This window comes from Coffea eugenioides, chromosome 1, assembly GCF_003713205.1.
Source record: "Coffea eugenioides isolate CCC68of chromosome 1, Ceug_1.0, whole genome shotgun sequence".
In the NCBI taxonomy this organism is placed as follows: Eukaryota; Viridiplantae; Streptophyta; class Magnoliopsida; order Gentianales; family Rubiaceae; genus Coffea; species Coffea eugenioides.
Window position 1 is genome coordinate 49,042,323 of NC_040035.1, and position 14,643 is coordinate 49,056,965.

Genomic DNA, 14,643 nt, shown 5'->3' on the forward strand with positions numbered 1-14,643 from the left:
AATCTATTTTAAACCTACTCATACTCTGTAGGAGGAGGAGGGACCTAAAGAAGCCTAAGGAGAACCCAAAAGAAATTGAACCACCACCGGTTCAAACGGGTACCTACGCACCCCTGGCAAACTTTTCCAGGAATGCATGAATTTTTTAAAATGCAGGTCAAGGGATCAAAGTTACAGCCAAGTCGAGGTTTAAAGCTCTCTTAGTGGCTAACTACTCTAAAAGTTGGTTTTCAAATTGGATTAGTTGCCCTAGAATGTGTTCTCTTCTCTGCAACAACTATGAAACGAGGCAATGAAGTCTTTAAGATGCTAAATAAAGGAAATTCAACAGGCCAGGCATGTGCTCTACTTTTGTCAGCTGAATACTAGGGCGCTTATTATTATTATTATTAGCATAGCTCTCAAGCGGAACTGTTTTTGCAGAATCCAATTGTCCCTTCGGGGACATCCGATGGCCACCACGCAAGGATGACAAGCACAAATCGAGATTCCAATTCCTTGAGCTGACTTTTTTGGTTCAGATACTCCCGTCATATGCCCGGTTCTACATCTTTTGTATCCCCCACCCCCCGGCGGGCCGGGGTCTTCCTAGAGTTGCCATTGATTCAGTGTCTCACAGACAAGATCCATGTTGTGTGAAGATTTGTATTACTCAGATAGACCCACTGATCGGCAAATTTTGCACCAGAAAATACTCACTGAGGGTAATTGGAGGGATTCTACCGGGGCAACATGGCTGCTAACCCAAGGGCATCAACTGCTCACCCAGAGCTACTTCTGCGGAAGCAGTAGATGCATATTTGATCTTGGCCCAACCATTACAGTGACTGCATTTTACTCGGTGCAAATTGGTTCCGACTGCTTATGCGAGGAATACTCGGTCATTTACCTGTGAAAAATCGAGATCGGTTATTACCCGTGAAAAGTCGGTGCAATTTTAGAATGGTGTTGCTTAACTGCTCTGCTGCTTTATGCATCAGCTCATATGGCCAAGGCAAGCAGCAAACATGGATTGAGGTGATTAAAAAACCCTCAGCACCTGAAATTTGTAAGAGGTGTCAATTCAACTTGTGCTCCCACTTCAATGGGACTACCATTTAGCAATATGAAGAGGAAGGCGGGAAAAACTTACTATTTCACCATATTGTCATTTCTAATTTGAACCTCCAGCACCTCCAGAGGGAAAAAACACTCAGTAGTGTATTGTTCATTAATCGGGGCAAAATTGATGTTTCTTAAGAAAATATTTGTGGTCATCTGGATTCTTGAACAATTAGATATTAAATGGAACATCGAGCAGTAAAGAGTTCCTCACACTAAAAGAGAAACGACGCATTCCAGCTAAAGTTTTCAAGACTTACTAGAGACTTGCTTGAATCATATGAAAGGTTATAGAATGCATTTTCAAAGGAATGGCCAAGTCAATTTAATAAATATTGACAATCTGGTTTTGCGAAAGAACATCCTATGATGAAGCATCATAGTATCCGACAGTAAGTGCAAAACTTTTGAAGAATTGGGAAGGAGTATACTCTATTCCGCCAACAAAACTTTTTCCTCAGACAAGGCATGATGCTTTCGTGTTCACTTGATATATGGGCAATATCAACTTTGAAAGCCAAAATTTCCAAATTTGAACTGCTAGAAGCTGATCTCTCAACCACGGTATCCTACTGCTTGGTTTTGAAGATTTTGGTTATCCTCTAGAAGACGGTCATATTCCAGAAGTAGATCAGCGGCTTGTTTTTGAAGAGCAGCAACATGAGCTTCTGCAGTTTCAACCTTCTTGTCCTTCTCAGCAGACTCCATCTTAAGCTTGTTTAAGTTCTCTGTCAAGTTAGAGATCTCTTTCTTCATTACCTTTCTTTCCTCATCAGCTTTCTCGGCCTTCTCTTTAAGCTGCAGCTTATCTTTTTCAAGCCTTTCATTTTCTTTTCTCAAAGCTCCAGCTGTACTTCTCAATCCAATCAATTTTCGGAGGTAATGGTGCATACGGTCAATTAAAAATCCAAGGAACAAACAGAACCCTACAAAGTAGATACCATTTAGGGACCAATCTAGTACAAGAAGAAAGAAAACTGCCAAATAGTCACAACACTCAGACAACATTACACAGTATGATGAATTAACAAGTATAGGAGAAAGACATGCAATGTACAATATGGAATTGTCAATGAATATATTGGCTCCCACATGATACAGTTTAGAATACTCGTTCAATAAAAGTTTGAGATTCAATCCCGAATTTAACAGATGCAACCGCTATAGAAGAGAACTTGAAATAATTTTCCTCACAGGTAGCCATAGTCTGATGACACCAACAGATGATATGGAGAAACGAAAATACTGACATCTAGCTTGCAGCCATATGTAACAACTCAATATACTTTTTTACCACAAAATGATTAGATCCTATTCATAATTCAGTTGCAGTGAGCTACTAAAAGCGTGCAATCAGAAAAAGTAACCTTCACCTGTAGCACCCTCCAGTGATGCCAATAGATTGTAGGGAGACTCACTAACTACCAAGCTCGAGCTCCTGTGCTCTCCTTATTACTTAGAGACTAGAAACCTTTTACAGAGGTTACTTATGACAGTCCTTTTTCTTAAGTGATCTACTAGCTCTAACCTGTGACCAACTGAAGGGTAAAAATAGATGCTAGACAGGTGCAAGTGGTAGTCCTGTAAGGTGGGGATTCACAACATGAATTGAGTAAATAGTCGTAAATCAGCAAGAGGTGAGGCATCTCCGTGTAGAAAGCACTTCATACACATTAAAGTATGTTCCCATGCAAATGTGTAGCAATTTATGGAGTTACATAACCAAAGTCCCAACTATGCTATCAAAACACCACTGTCAGATGTTAGAGACATTAACTTTTACAAATTTAATTAATGAAGTCTCTCTTCAGTAGCTTTTCGATCAATCTATCATACAAGTTAATAATGCCTATAGCTCTTGTGTTTGAACTGATTTTATAGGATTGTCCAAGAGAAAAGGCTAGCAGCATCCTATGGAATTTCATATTTGAGACTCATGATTCCGTTTGTGAATTTCGTGGCTAAACACTGCATTTTGCAGTAGGAATTGTTCCTCCAAACAAGTGCAGAAAAAGGATAAATTCTTAACCAACACAAACTTCTTAGCCGCAATTATAAATATACTAATCCAGAGAACAAACATATTAAGTAGCAGAATTCAAATTAAAAACCCTCTAAAATTAAATGATACTCGTAAAAAATTGCTGGTTAATACCCATGAGAGAAGCCTCAAGCAAGTTGGTCCTCCAAAGCACTTGATCCATTGGTGACATGGTACCAAGCTTAGCACCCTTGTTCTGAATCTTGACAATGCTGAAGAAGTTTGAAAGAAGAATGGCAGCAAAAGTACCAGCAATAGTTAAAACGGTGCCCTTTCTCATCTTCACCTGATCTAAACCCTTCATTACCAGCTCTCTTAATGGCCCAATCTTTACCACTAAAAGAAATGCTACCAAGCCCTCAGCAAAAAGAACCAAATACAGCAACTGAATCATCTTGAGAGCCCCAAGAAGTAAATAAATAGATAAACAGTTTAACCTGCACCAGGAATTACTATTCCTAATCTCTATTGAAAATGTGCTTTTTCATAGAAAAGAACTAAACCCCCAAATCTTCAGATACAGTGAGCTATCTGCGCATAAACCTTCAGGTTTATCCATTAAAACAAAGACGTAGTTGAATTAAAAAGCTCGCCTAATTAAGCACTTCCAATCAGGCCAAAGTTATACTTGACCAATTCCTGGTTATGTTGAATCTTGAAAACCCCATGAACATACCCTGCTAGAAATCTTCATTAAGACGAGTCTTGATATCCATAACACTCCTATAACCTGGAAAACCCAAGCTTAAAATTCCAGATTTTAGAAGAGTGAGACGGTTTAAGGCAGCAGATCTAGCAAATTAGCTGGAAAATGAAAAAGAAGGTTACTTTCCAAGGAGACGCTTTACTCTGCCACTTTTTGGGGATTAGAGGATGTGTGTTAAAGCAAAAGAGTTGGCATTAGTCTATTTAGAATTTTAGAAGAAGGAGGGAAGGAGAATTTAATTTAAAAAAGAAAAAACACAAAGGATGAAATGGTGGATTTAACAGTCCAAAGCGAAGAGGTAAGAAGATGCAAGTGAAGAGGGGAAACCACTGCGTGAAGGGAAGCGGGCCAAGCATTCCAAAAGTTACTTGCTACCACCAGCCGTTAGCGAGTGGGTCAGCAAGTTGGCGAGTGATTGGATTTAGATTCGGAAGAAATTTCCACCAAAACAAAAAAAGGTCAGAGGGGTTCCTCTTTGGTGGTTTACAGGGATAGCAACTGAAGTGGGTGTCCTCTGGGAGAGGAATGGGCGGGGATCGAGGAGGGCATTTTCTTCCCTTGCCTTTAAACGGGGTCCAACCCCCACACCTCCCTCGCATAAACAAATCTAGATATAAGAAATTATAATCTTATATACGGAGAAAAGGGGTGCGGGATAGAGCGAGAGCCTGGCAACAGAAGATGGGTGAGAGATCGGATGGTGCAACCGTTTGTGCCCGTTGTCCTCATTTTGCACTGCACGTAATATTGGTTAAACACGATGTAACTTTTTTTTCACAGGATGTATTTTCAGAACAGATAGTGGTGGGCCCCACACTTGGCGCGGAAATCGAGTTACATGGTATAATTTCAGCCGCACAAAATTTTGAGGGCAAATCTTGGCCCTTAACCGTGCAGGGACGGTCATCAGTACTGATGACCGTCCCTGCCCCAAATCCGTGAGAGATCAACAGCCATTTGGTCTTAAATCCATGCAGGTGTCCATAGTACATTCATTTGGTTCGATAATTGTTTAATAATCTCCGTCGATTCTCCAATAGATCTCTCGAATAGATCCAGTTGAAGATGTATGAGAGATTTCCCACCCCAAGCTTGTCCATTGCCATTCGTAGTAGTCCATACTGGTTAGGTTTATTATCTTGCTACTAGCAATAGGAAAACAAAGAAAAGAAAAATTAAGAATACTTTTATTTTGTTACTAGTGCGTTTTCCTTTTACTAAAAATCAACATTTGAAATGCAACAAGTATTTTTATTAGTCAATGTATAGTTCTTGTAAAAAGAAAAATAAAAAACCATATACTACTGTCTCCAAAAAAAAAATTCTATATTTTTAATATCCTTATATTATATAAGAACGAGTTTAGGACTAGATTTCAACTGCAGGGGTGAAGCTATTTTGGGAATGTGAGAGTGTTTGAAGAGTTATTGGAACATTGAGTACAAGTCATTATAGCTTTAATTTCACTATAATTACTTATATAACCTTTCAAACATTTAAGGTTAGGGGCAGGTTTGGTATGTTACAATGTTTGGTACCAAGTTGAGTATCAAGTACAACTGAATAAAGCTTGTATTTTGATAGAATTACATAAAAGTCCTTTTAATCATTTGTTATACTAACATCCAAGCCTTCCAATTTCCTGAAACCTTTCTCATCCGTTAAGGAATTAATTGGATGTTTACATAATTGGCTTTTAATTACAATTAATTAACTTAATTATTATCTGAACAATCAATTATCATATTTATGTCCCCATGTTTAGCCGATACCCTTTCTTCTTTTTCGATTTTACCTCTTTGATTTTATTATGACTATTAAATATTTGGTGGAATTCATTTCCTTTAAATTTAGGTGAGTTCTTTGGATTTGTCTTTTTCGATTGTATTTTTTTTTCTGATGATTGGTTTATTCAAGAACTCCATATAGTTTGCCTTTTGATACTTCTAATTCCAAAAACTGACTAATTGTATTGTTTTTCGTAGTAGATCCCAGAGATTCTGTCTCTGGTCAAAGTACAATTTGAGATAATGTTGTCACTTTCTAAAAAAATCAGAAAAGTAATTTTATCATATTCTCCTCCTCAGCCAAGGTATTATCTCTTTATTTAAGTCAAATAATCTTATTTCTCATCAACTTTCTCCTATTATTCTTGACTCCAGGGATCTGTTGACTATATTCCAGCAGTTATGGTTCAAGTAGTCATTTTTTCATGTAATATGATTTGGAATTCAGCTTGTGTTTATTTTAATTGGGAATTTTATGATTGTAAAATTTATTAACTTAGAATTTTGTACTTCATTGAAACTAAAAAGAAAATTAATCATGCTACATAGTACTAAGATGTCATTTGCATTCTATTTGCTTTCCATGTTATGATCTCGTTCTTGTATTATACTGTTTATATAGTTTCAAATACAAAAAATTTGCTTTTTTATGCTATCTAAAAGAATTTGTAGTGGAACTTAATGAGTTTAAATGTTTTAACTACAACACCATTTTGATTGCATTGTATTAATTCATTTACTCATAATTGTATGTTGTACAATGATAAATAATGTTTCTTGATTTGATTGAAGCAACTATTATCCATAGTTCAAACGAGTCAATTAAGTAGAGATGGTATATTGAATACTTATACAAGTAAACATTGAAAAATATCATTAAGCAGTTTCTACCTATAGTTTGCAATTCGAATTCATATGAGGAATTTCTTTTGATTTTAGTTACCATTTTCTACAATTTCAAATTTAGAAAATATTATTTGCACCAATTTTTTATAATCAAGATAGTTTCAATTCAGATCTTTAACAATTATGCAGATTTGAACTTATTTATGAGATTATAAAGAAATGCCCCTAGCAAAAAACACCAAATCTGAATAGTTTTTACAAAACTTTGAAAAAGACCACTTAAGTTTCTTATCTATCTATCATTTTTTGGCATTATTATCTCAGTAAGAAACATGTGATTAAGTCGTATTATACCTACCAAATTATATAAATAGTTAGTCAAAAATAAAATTATTTTAGATTAGATTGGACGCAAAGTGATTGATTAATAAACTTGACTTGATAATTCAGGTTGAGCTTAAGTCAAGGGAGAAATCAGAAGTATTGCTTGAGGGATTTTTCACGAACATATATAGATTCGAGAGATGAAGGGCCCAATTGATACTTTAAAATGTTTTATCATCTTGAATAAGTTTTAGAAGAGACCTTTGGATACTTTTCAATTGCACTTCAAACATTCTTACATTTTCAAACTACCCTTATCTTTGCAGTTGAAATTCAAACATAACCTTTGATCACAACGGATTCTTATATAGTATAACGATAAGGATGTCTCATTGCACATTATTTTTATTGACTCACTATGTAACTTATGATTTTTCTATTAAAATCACATGATAAAATCATCATACTTCAGTTCCTATACTACAAAATATTAAATAATAATTATTAATTACCTTGAATCACAAGCACCAAATTCCCGCGCGTCACGCGGGCTGTCCCTCCCTAGTGCATATATCAAGATCAGTTATGAAAGCTAGAACTTATAAAAGGTAGCTCCATGAAGAATCAATGCAAAGATTAAAATTATAGTAAATAGCTAAAATGGTCACTAAATTATTCAAACTGGCATGAACTAGTCACCGAACATTTTTTTTTTGGCCGAAAAAGTTACTCAACTCCCTAAAGCGAGCTTTAGAATCATTTTGACCAATTTAGTGGGTAAACCAATTAGAACAAAAAAAAATTGACCTACTATTTGTAGGTTTTCAAGGGTAAAAATGGGGAAAATGGGAGAAGTTGGTGACGAGTGGTGAATACTGAATAGAGAAAGAGAGAAGGAAGTGGCAGTAGAGGTGGTGGAGGAGGAAGAGGTGGCAGGAAGGCGACAGAGGATGTTGCTACGCCTGGAATGGGGAGGAAAACGAGGTAATATTATTTATACTCCATCCGTCCCACTTTGATAGTCCTGTTTTCCTTTTTCGTCTGTCCTAAATTGTAGTCCACTTTCCAATTGAATAATGTAGTTGTATTTTAATTTTCCTAAAATGCCCTTATTCAATGTAAGTTGTTGTTACTATAAACCTACCACATTTAATGAGAATTGATTCTTTTTTTACCATCAATTCAAGTTCCCATAAAGTTGTACTCTATTTAATGTGAGGGTATTTTAGGAAAATAGCAATTTAAATTTACTTTTCCAACAAAATTAACTACTTTTTCTTAAACTGTGTGAAAAAAGAAACAGAACTATCAAAGTGGGACGGGGGAGTACATTTTTGTCCTTGAAAATTTGCAATTTCGGTTAATTTAATAGAAAGTTATCCAAAAGCCTTAGTTTCGGAGAATCGAGTGACACTTTTTGCCCCAAAAAAAAAAGAAATTGGGATAATCAACTCGTGTTATTTTGAATAGTTTAATAACTCTTTTTGCCATTCACTTTTAAAATCAAATGTAATAGAAGGCCATGACTGTAGTTTAATTTAAATTGTGGGAATAACCTCGAGAAAAAGAATCTGCTAATGGTGAGAGGTGAGTTATTTCCCTTTACTTGTACATGGTTTATTTGTATTCTTTGATTTTTTTTTTTTTTTTTTTTTTTTGCCTAGGGCGACTATACACTCACAAGTCACAAGTTGCCAGTGAGAAACGCCATTAGTGTCTGTCGCTAACAAAAGTTTAACAAAATCTGGAAGAAGCGCGGTACCCAATTGTAAGCTCAAACTTCACTTTGGCCAAGGCATCAACACCAGAATTTTCCTCACGCCAATCATTACTTAAGCAACACCCCCAACTTTGCGTCGTTAGCCAAGGATAGGGGAGTGTTGGTACCATTGTGGCTCGTTAAGGAAGCAAAATTGAGAGTCTTTGAAACAATAACAATGATCAATCACGTAGGCCGGATTTCTACAGGAAGGAAGAGTCCAAAGTCAGGCCCACATTTTCACTGGGCCTCGAAGCCAACGGCAATCCAGTACGACTTCTGCGCTCGAATTCCACTCGGAAGACAAGGACATCTTAACTTTCTATGTGGGCTGGGCCGAGCCCGAAGGAGTCTCTACCCAAGTCTGAACAGGCTATTTGCATGAAAATGACAAATTCCAACTTAAACAATGACAACGTTTGCATTAGTTTCCCAAAGTTTGACCTACAATCTGACCAAAACTGTTAGTATAAATTCTTCAAGTTTCATCACCCAAAAAAAAAAAAAAGGAAAATCCTCTTCTAGTATCAATCTTATGGTGCACGGAAATTGTGATATTTCCCTGTAGCGTTTCTCATGTTTTGATTTCAAAGATATGTGTGCGTCTCTATATAGATCCAAATGTTAAACATTTTGACACTGCAATTTTCCATCGGAAAAAGAATAAGACTATGTTTGGATTGCATTTTTCTAAGTATTTTATAAAAAAATTACTGCAACGATTTGGTATAAATGAAATAAAAAGGTGATTAAAAAAATGTATCAACGACAAATGTAACAATTTTTTCTTTAGAAAATTGCAATCCAAACACATTGTTAGAATCCAGAAAAAATATTGCATCAAAAAGTGCTGCTCTAACTGATGCTTGAAAAATAGTACAATGCAAGAGGCAGTTGGGCAACATAACATTAGTAGAAGGAGGACAACGAGTAAATGCCAGCTGTAATTGCTGTTGCATTTTGTCATATGTATGGATGGCTTGCCGACAGCAGATTAATGTATTTCAGTAGTCTGAAGATTCTCTGCTCCTTTACTTCTTCTTCTTCTCTTGTCCTTCTTCTTCTTCTTCTTGACCTCTTGCGCTAAGGTCTTCGTTGACAACTATTTGAGTTCAATGAGGAATTGATGTTTTAAAATACCAGTTGGAATTCAATCAACCCACCGAAGACGAAGAGCAATTTAATTTTGTTGGTTGGGGGGGGGGGGCAATGAGGTGCAAGTTTACAAAAAAAGGATTTCAGGTTGAATGAATCCGGATGTATTTTTCTTTTCTTTTCAAACCATTAACTGTGCTACCAACCATCAACTCGCCCTTTTCTTATTCTTTGCCATCACCACCACAGAATTCTCCGCATTAAGTTGCATTTATTTTGTTTATTTGACAGTCACGGAAGACTATGATGTTAACATGCCCTCGCAAATCTTGCCCAAGAGAGCATTATAAAATGATAAATAAATAAATACATAAAAATCGAGAGTTTTTTTTGTTGTGAAGTAACAAGAAACTCTCAGAAAGTGTGTTTGGATAGCAGATTATTTGAAATAATTTTTTTTAAAAAATACTGTAACATTTTTTTAATGTAATTTATGTAAAATAAAAATGTGACTGAAAAACGTATCGATGATTCAAGTAAATCAGTGTATATGTAAATCAGTTGTAAATAATGTGTAAATGAAACACTCTTACGCGCCTCCACGGGTTTAGCCGCATGGTAGCAGCGTTCCCTTGGGACATTCAGGTTCCGGGTTCGAAAATGCGCTATGGAGACACCTGTGCACTTATCGTGCCTTGGTCGGGTGGGGGCGCCGGACTCGGGCCGCAGGGGATTAGTCGGCCCCGTAAAGATTGACCCGGTAACCTCACCAAAAAAAAAAGAACACTCTTACGCGTGGTGACGTGGATTATTACATGGGGCTGGGGGACCATGAAAAGTTCGTGCATAAGGTGATCGTCCAGAGCTTGCACCCGCTTCTCATTACGTAAGCAATTACGGGTGCGTAGCATATTTATATTTAATATGACTGCTTCTATATTCATTCTTGATGAAATCAATTAATTATTCCAGATTGAGATATTAAGGCCTTTTTTTTTTCTTTTTTGGTAATAAGAGGAGAATCATCATCTTGGTTTATGCACTCGAGCTCAAGTTTCCAGTTCGTGGAAGATGACAAACAGTTAACTGTATAATTCTTTATTCATGATTTGGATTTCAAAATGATTTAACTTCTTAGTAAAATGAGTCTCAGCCTACTTCCAAATCAAATAGGGAAGAAGAATGACAGACAACGATTCAGAGGCTTATGCGGTGCAACTTCGGTCTTCCATGGTCATCGGACGGTACTTACTACTAGTAACCTATACAGAGTGAATCGACCATTTTTCTCAGCTGATCAAAGCTGATGAGCAGAAGAAGACCAGTCATCAGCCGATCAAAGCTAACTAAGGGCCAAGCAAGCACGCTAGCTAGCTGCCCAGTTGTACCGTAGTGTACGTACTGGTGTGAATTGTTGAACCCCAAAGACAGACCAGCAAAAATGAAAAAAACTGGACTGAAGTGGTAGTAGTAGACTAGTAGCAGTATTCGCTTTCATGGTCAGAGGAGAGGAGGGGCCGAAGTTGAATACTCGGACTAGTAGTTGATTTTGACTTGCTAAATTTGTTTTACTACTATATGTTGTTGTTTTAACTTTAAATCTGGTCTAGTCCTCGTACTCCTCCCACTCCGTGGTAACTCGTTCTCTCACACGGTGAAGAAGACTTCGTAAACGAGACGAGGGAAGACTTGGTAAGAAGAATGGGAATGGTCAAAACTTTTATCGGTGGCGTGCGTCAATGGTTGATGTACCTTTCTCTCTTCTCTCCTCCCTTACTGCTACAAATCCTCTTTAAATCTTTAATTGCCCCATCTCTCTCTCTCTCTCTCTCCGTTGGTTTCTTGGGTAGTTGAAGAGCTTTCTCATTTTTTCCCTGGGGAAGAGAAGGCTTGATTTGCTGTTCTCTATCATATTTGCTTCTTTGCTGAAAAGAGCTATCCTCTACTGCCATTTCTTGGCTTTTAATCAACATCTTGGTTGAAGAAATGGCAGCAGTAAGTTCTATCTCGTCCTTTTTTTTTTTTTCATAACCTGTTCTTACTTTTTTCACACCACTCTAGTGATTTTTTATGCTATAAATGGATTGTTATATATGAAAGTTATTTACTTTATGTGTTTATATTCCAATGGCTGCTACCACGCTGTTATTGAGATTAAAATCTGTCATGGCCCAACTCAATTGTTCTTTTTTTCTCTCCCATACGCTGTAAGTATTATTTCTTTTGAATCCCTCGTGGTTTCTTGACAATTTTTTTGCCTTTTCTCTTTCCATTTCCCCCCCAAAGAGATCCATGTCTTGGGTGATTTGTGTCCTGCAGTTGTCTTCCAGTTGTTAAAGTACGAAGACAAAATAGAGTTGACTTTTGTTCTGGATGAATTAGGCGGTGGCTTTTATGTTTGTTGTTCCTGCATTTCTGATTGGTGATGGGGTTAAGATAGCTAATTAGCTCTTTAAAGATAAAATGTGGGGTTTGCATTGCACGTGCTTTTGTGTCTTCTATTTTACGCCCGCAATGATATGGCTAATTTGGTTGGGTAGTCAGATTGTTGCAATTCCAGTAAGAGACTGCGAGGCACTAGTAAGGAAAACAGGAAGAAGGAAATTCTGGAATATTATGGGAGAATGTTGATTTCTATAGTTTTCTACTGGGGACAAACTATCAAAGTGCCCCAGGTATAGAGAAATATGTGTCTTTATTGATCACTCTTATGGGCTTTCACGGTATGTGTTACTACTGCTAAAAACAACCATGGCCTGGAATTGCTGAGTTCTTAAAAACTGGAGGAGTTGCGAACCCTGAATTAGATTCAACTGATGAGAATCATAGAATAGTTGCTACAACTAATTGGAAACTTTTGTGAAGCCATACATATTTGAGTAAATAACAATCGTGTGTTTGTAATTGTCACTTTTCAGCGCCCCCATGTACCTCAATTTGGCAACTGGGACAGCCAAGAAAATGTTCCCTACACACGGTACTTCGATAATGCAAGGAAAGGTAGAGGTGGAAAGATGATAAATCCCAACGACCCCGAGGAAAATCCAGAAATGTTTCGCCAGTTTGCTCCCCCATCTCCAGCACCCTCTAATATTAGACCTCAAACGGAGGAACCAGTGGGACGGGGAGCTGTTAGGGCACAGCACGAGTATCGTGGAAGTAGGGAAGATGGTAATTTCAGGCAATTTGTGGATTCTCCTGCACGTACTGATAATCCAGGCCGCAGGACCTCCGGTGAGTCAACTCATCACAATTCTGGTCGGCCAACCAGACAGAGTGCAGGGTCTGAGCACAGCTTCGAGCGGTCGCCACTACATTCACATCACCCGGCAAAGTTAGCAGGGAGAGGTGGCACATCTCCTGCTTGGGATGGAAAGAGCTCGCATGACAGCAGCCATGGGACATATGGGAAGTCCCGTATGAAGCAAGTTAGTCGAGTGGAGGAAAGTGTAAGTTGTGGTTTATATTTTTCTAATCTAATCTTCAAACTTCCATGGATCAATGATTTCAGACTGCAGGGCAGGGATCTGACTTTGTTTTTAGAACTTCAACGCACGCTGGACATGTTTATCCTTTCCAAAAGATTCTTTTTTTTTTTTTAGTGCTTTGTTGTGTTTGTGGTTTCTGTTCTTGATCTGCTAGCTGATCATCTACCTTCATGTAAAATGCAGCCTGATAGAGGTGCTGCTGTTCCAAGATTTGGTGACTGGGACGAGAACAATCCTCAATCAGCTGATAATTACACTCATATTTTCAACAAGGTGCGCGAGGAAAGGCATACCGGCCCCTCAAATCTCCAAGCAGGCAATAATTTCGAGCCATCCTACCACATGAAGCGGAAGCAAAATGCCAGTGGCGATCGTAAGGTATGCTGTGCAATCGATTCAAGAACCATCGACCCAGTGATTTTTTCAACCTAGGGCCCTTCTCATATTTCCTATGCCTTTTTCAAGTTTCAACTGTCGTTTTAACTGTGGCCTCTTATGATCCTTGGTTTCATATCAGTGCATGACAAAGCGTTCGTGTCTGTTTGCTCTTCTCTGCAGGGATGCTGCTTTCCATGGTTTGGAAAATGAGGAATTTTACCTTCTGGTGTCTATTCATCCCATTTGATGGACCTGTAAATAGCCCTGAAGGAGTTTTGGTGCATTTTTTCCCCCCTCTCAATTTGTCTTGTTGGTTGGGACAATAAATTTAAGGTTTCGGGTCTTCTTTTGTCCTGGAACTGGTCACTGGTGTTTTTGTGCCAAATCTTAACTAGTGTTGTACGATGTAGCTACCAATTTCTGATTACATTTTTTCTGAAATACAAAAATATTGAAAAGTGGCAGATTCTTTAATTAAAAAAGGATGTTGCCTTTAGTTCCATTTTTGCTGGTTGTTGCGCAAGAGCCAATGTTCAAGCCAATTCCACAAACACAAATCAGGAGGGGCAAGATAGTTAGAGATTTGTTGCACTCTTAAATTAGCATTTCTAACTGTAACAGACAATAATGTATGAACCAAGACAAGGTTAAAATCGCAAGCATAGTATACACTGGCACAGCTGCAAGACCCCATGCATATTGCAGGATAGCAATTCCAAGCTATGGAAGCTGTCCTGTCACCTGTGTCCATGGATTGTTATACCAGGCTTTTCATTTCAATTTAAAAAAGGCCTTCATTGGATTTGTCCTCCTAATTCTTCTCCCAAATACTCTTTGTTGTCTAGTATAAAACCTTGGGCTTCCTGCATGAGTGTCTAGTATAAGACACACATACTGATGTCTTTTTTGACAGGGGATTATTTGAAATAATTACTGTAACACTTTTTTTTGATGTAATGTATATATGAGATAAAAAAAAGTAATTGAAAATATAAAAATATATTTCGAAATTGTGTTTGTGATGCAAGCTAATAATTTTTGGCCCAATAATGGCTATCCAAACACTTAGTGTTGATCTTCTATTAGGGCTAAAAGTTGGGATTGGAAGCACTTAAAAA

General features: G+C 37.5%; 2 protein-coding genes across 2 annotated transcripts; one reads left to right on the forward strand and one right to left on the reverse strand.

Moving 5' to 3' along the window:
- Positions 1-1,295: 1,295 nt before the first annotated feature.
- Positions 1,296-4,405, reverse strand: LOC113750649. The gene is made up of 2 exons (XM_027294605.1): positions 3,257-4,405; positions 1,296-2,027 (listed from the first exon to the last, which is right to left on the reverse strand). Exons 1-2 carry the CDS (start codon positions 3,534-3,536, stop codon positions 1,657-1,659), a joined length of 651 nt encoding a protein of 216 aa, XP_027150406.1. The 5' UTR covers positions 3,537-4,405; the 3' UTR covers positions 1,296-1,656.
- Positions 4,406-11,148: 6,743 nt separating this feature from the next.
- Positions 11,149-14,027, forward strand: LOC113750577 (RPM1-interacting protein 4). The gene is made up of 4 exons (XM_027294542.1): positions 11,149-11,654; positions 12,578-13,108; positions 13,331-13,525; positions 13,706-14,027. Exons 1-4 carry the CDS (start codon positions 11,646-11,648, stop codon positions 13,733-13,735), a joined length of 765 nt encoding a protein of 254 aa, XP_027150343.1. The 5' UTR covers positions 11,149-11,645; the 3' UTR covers positions 13,736-14,027.
- The last annotated feature ends 616 nt before the right edge of the window (positions 14,028-14,643 follow it).

What these genes read in the sequence shown, in the direction of transcription:
- LOC113750649 (XM_027294605.1), bottom strand. Translation starts at nt 3,536, where the DNA reads ATGATTCAGTTGCTGTATTTGGTTCTTTTTGCTGAGGGCTTGGTAGCA. An exon ending in GCTTGAGGCTTCTCTCATGG is followed by an intron (nt 2,028 to 3,256) that starts GTATTAACCAGC and finishes TCTACTTTGTAG; the next exon opens with GGTTCTGTTTGTTCCTTGGA.
- LOC113750577 (XM_027294542.1), top strand. An exon ending in TTAGTCGAGTGGAGGAAAGT is followed by an intron (nt 13,109 to 13,330) that starts GTAAGTTGTGGT and finishes TGTAAAATGCAG; the next exon opens with CCTGATAGAGGTGCTGCTGT. An exon ending in ATGCCAGTGGCGATCGTAAG is followed by an intron (nt 13,526 to 13,705) that starts GTATGCTGTGCA and finishes TCTTCTCTGCAG; the next exon opens with GGATGCTGCTTTCCATGGTT.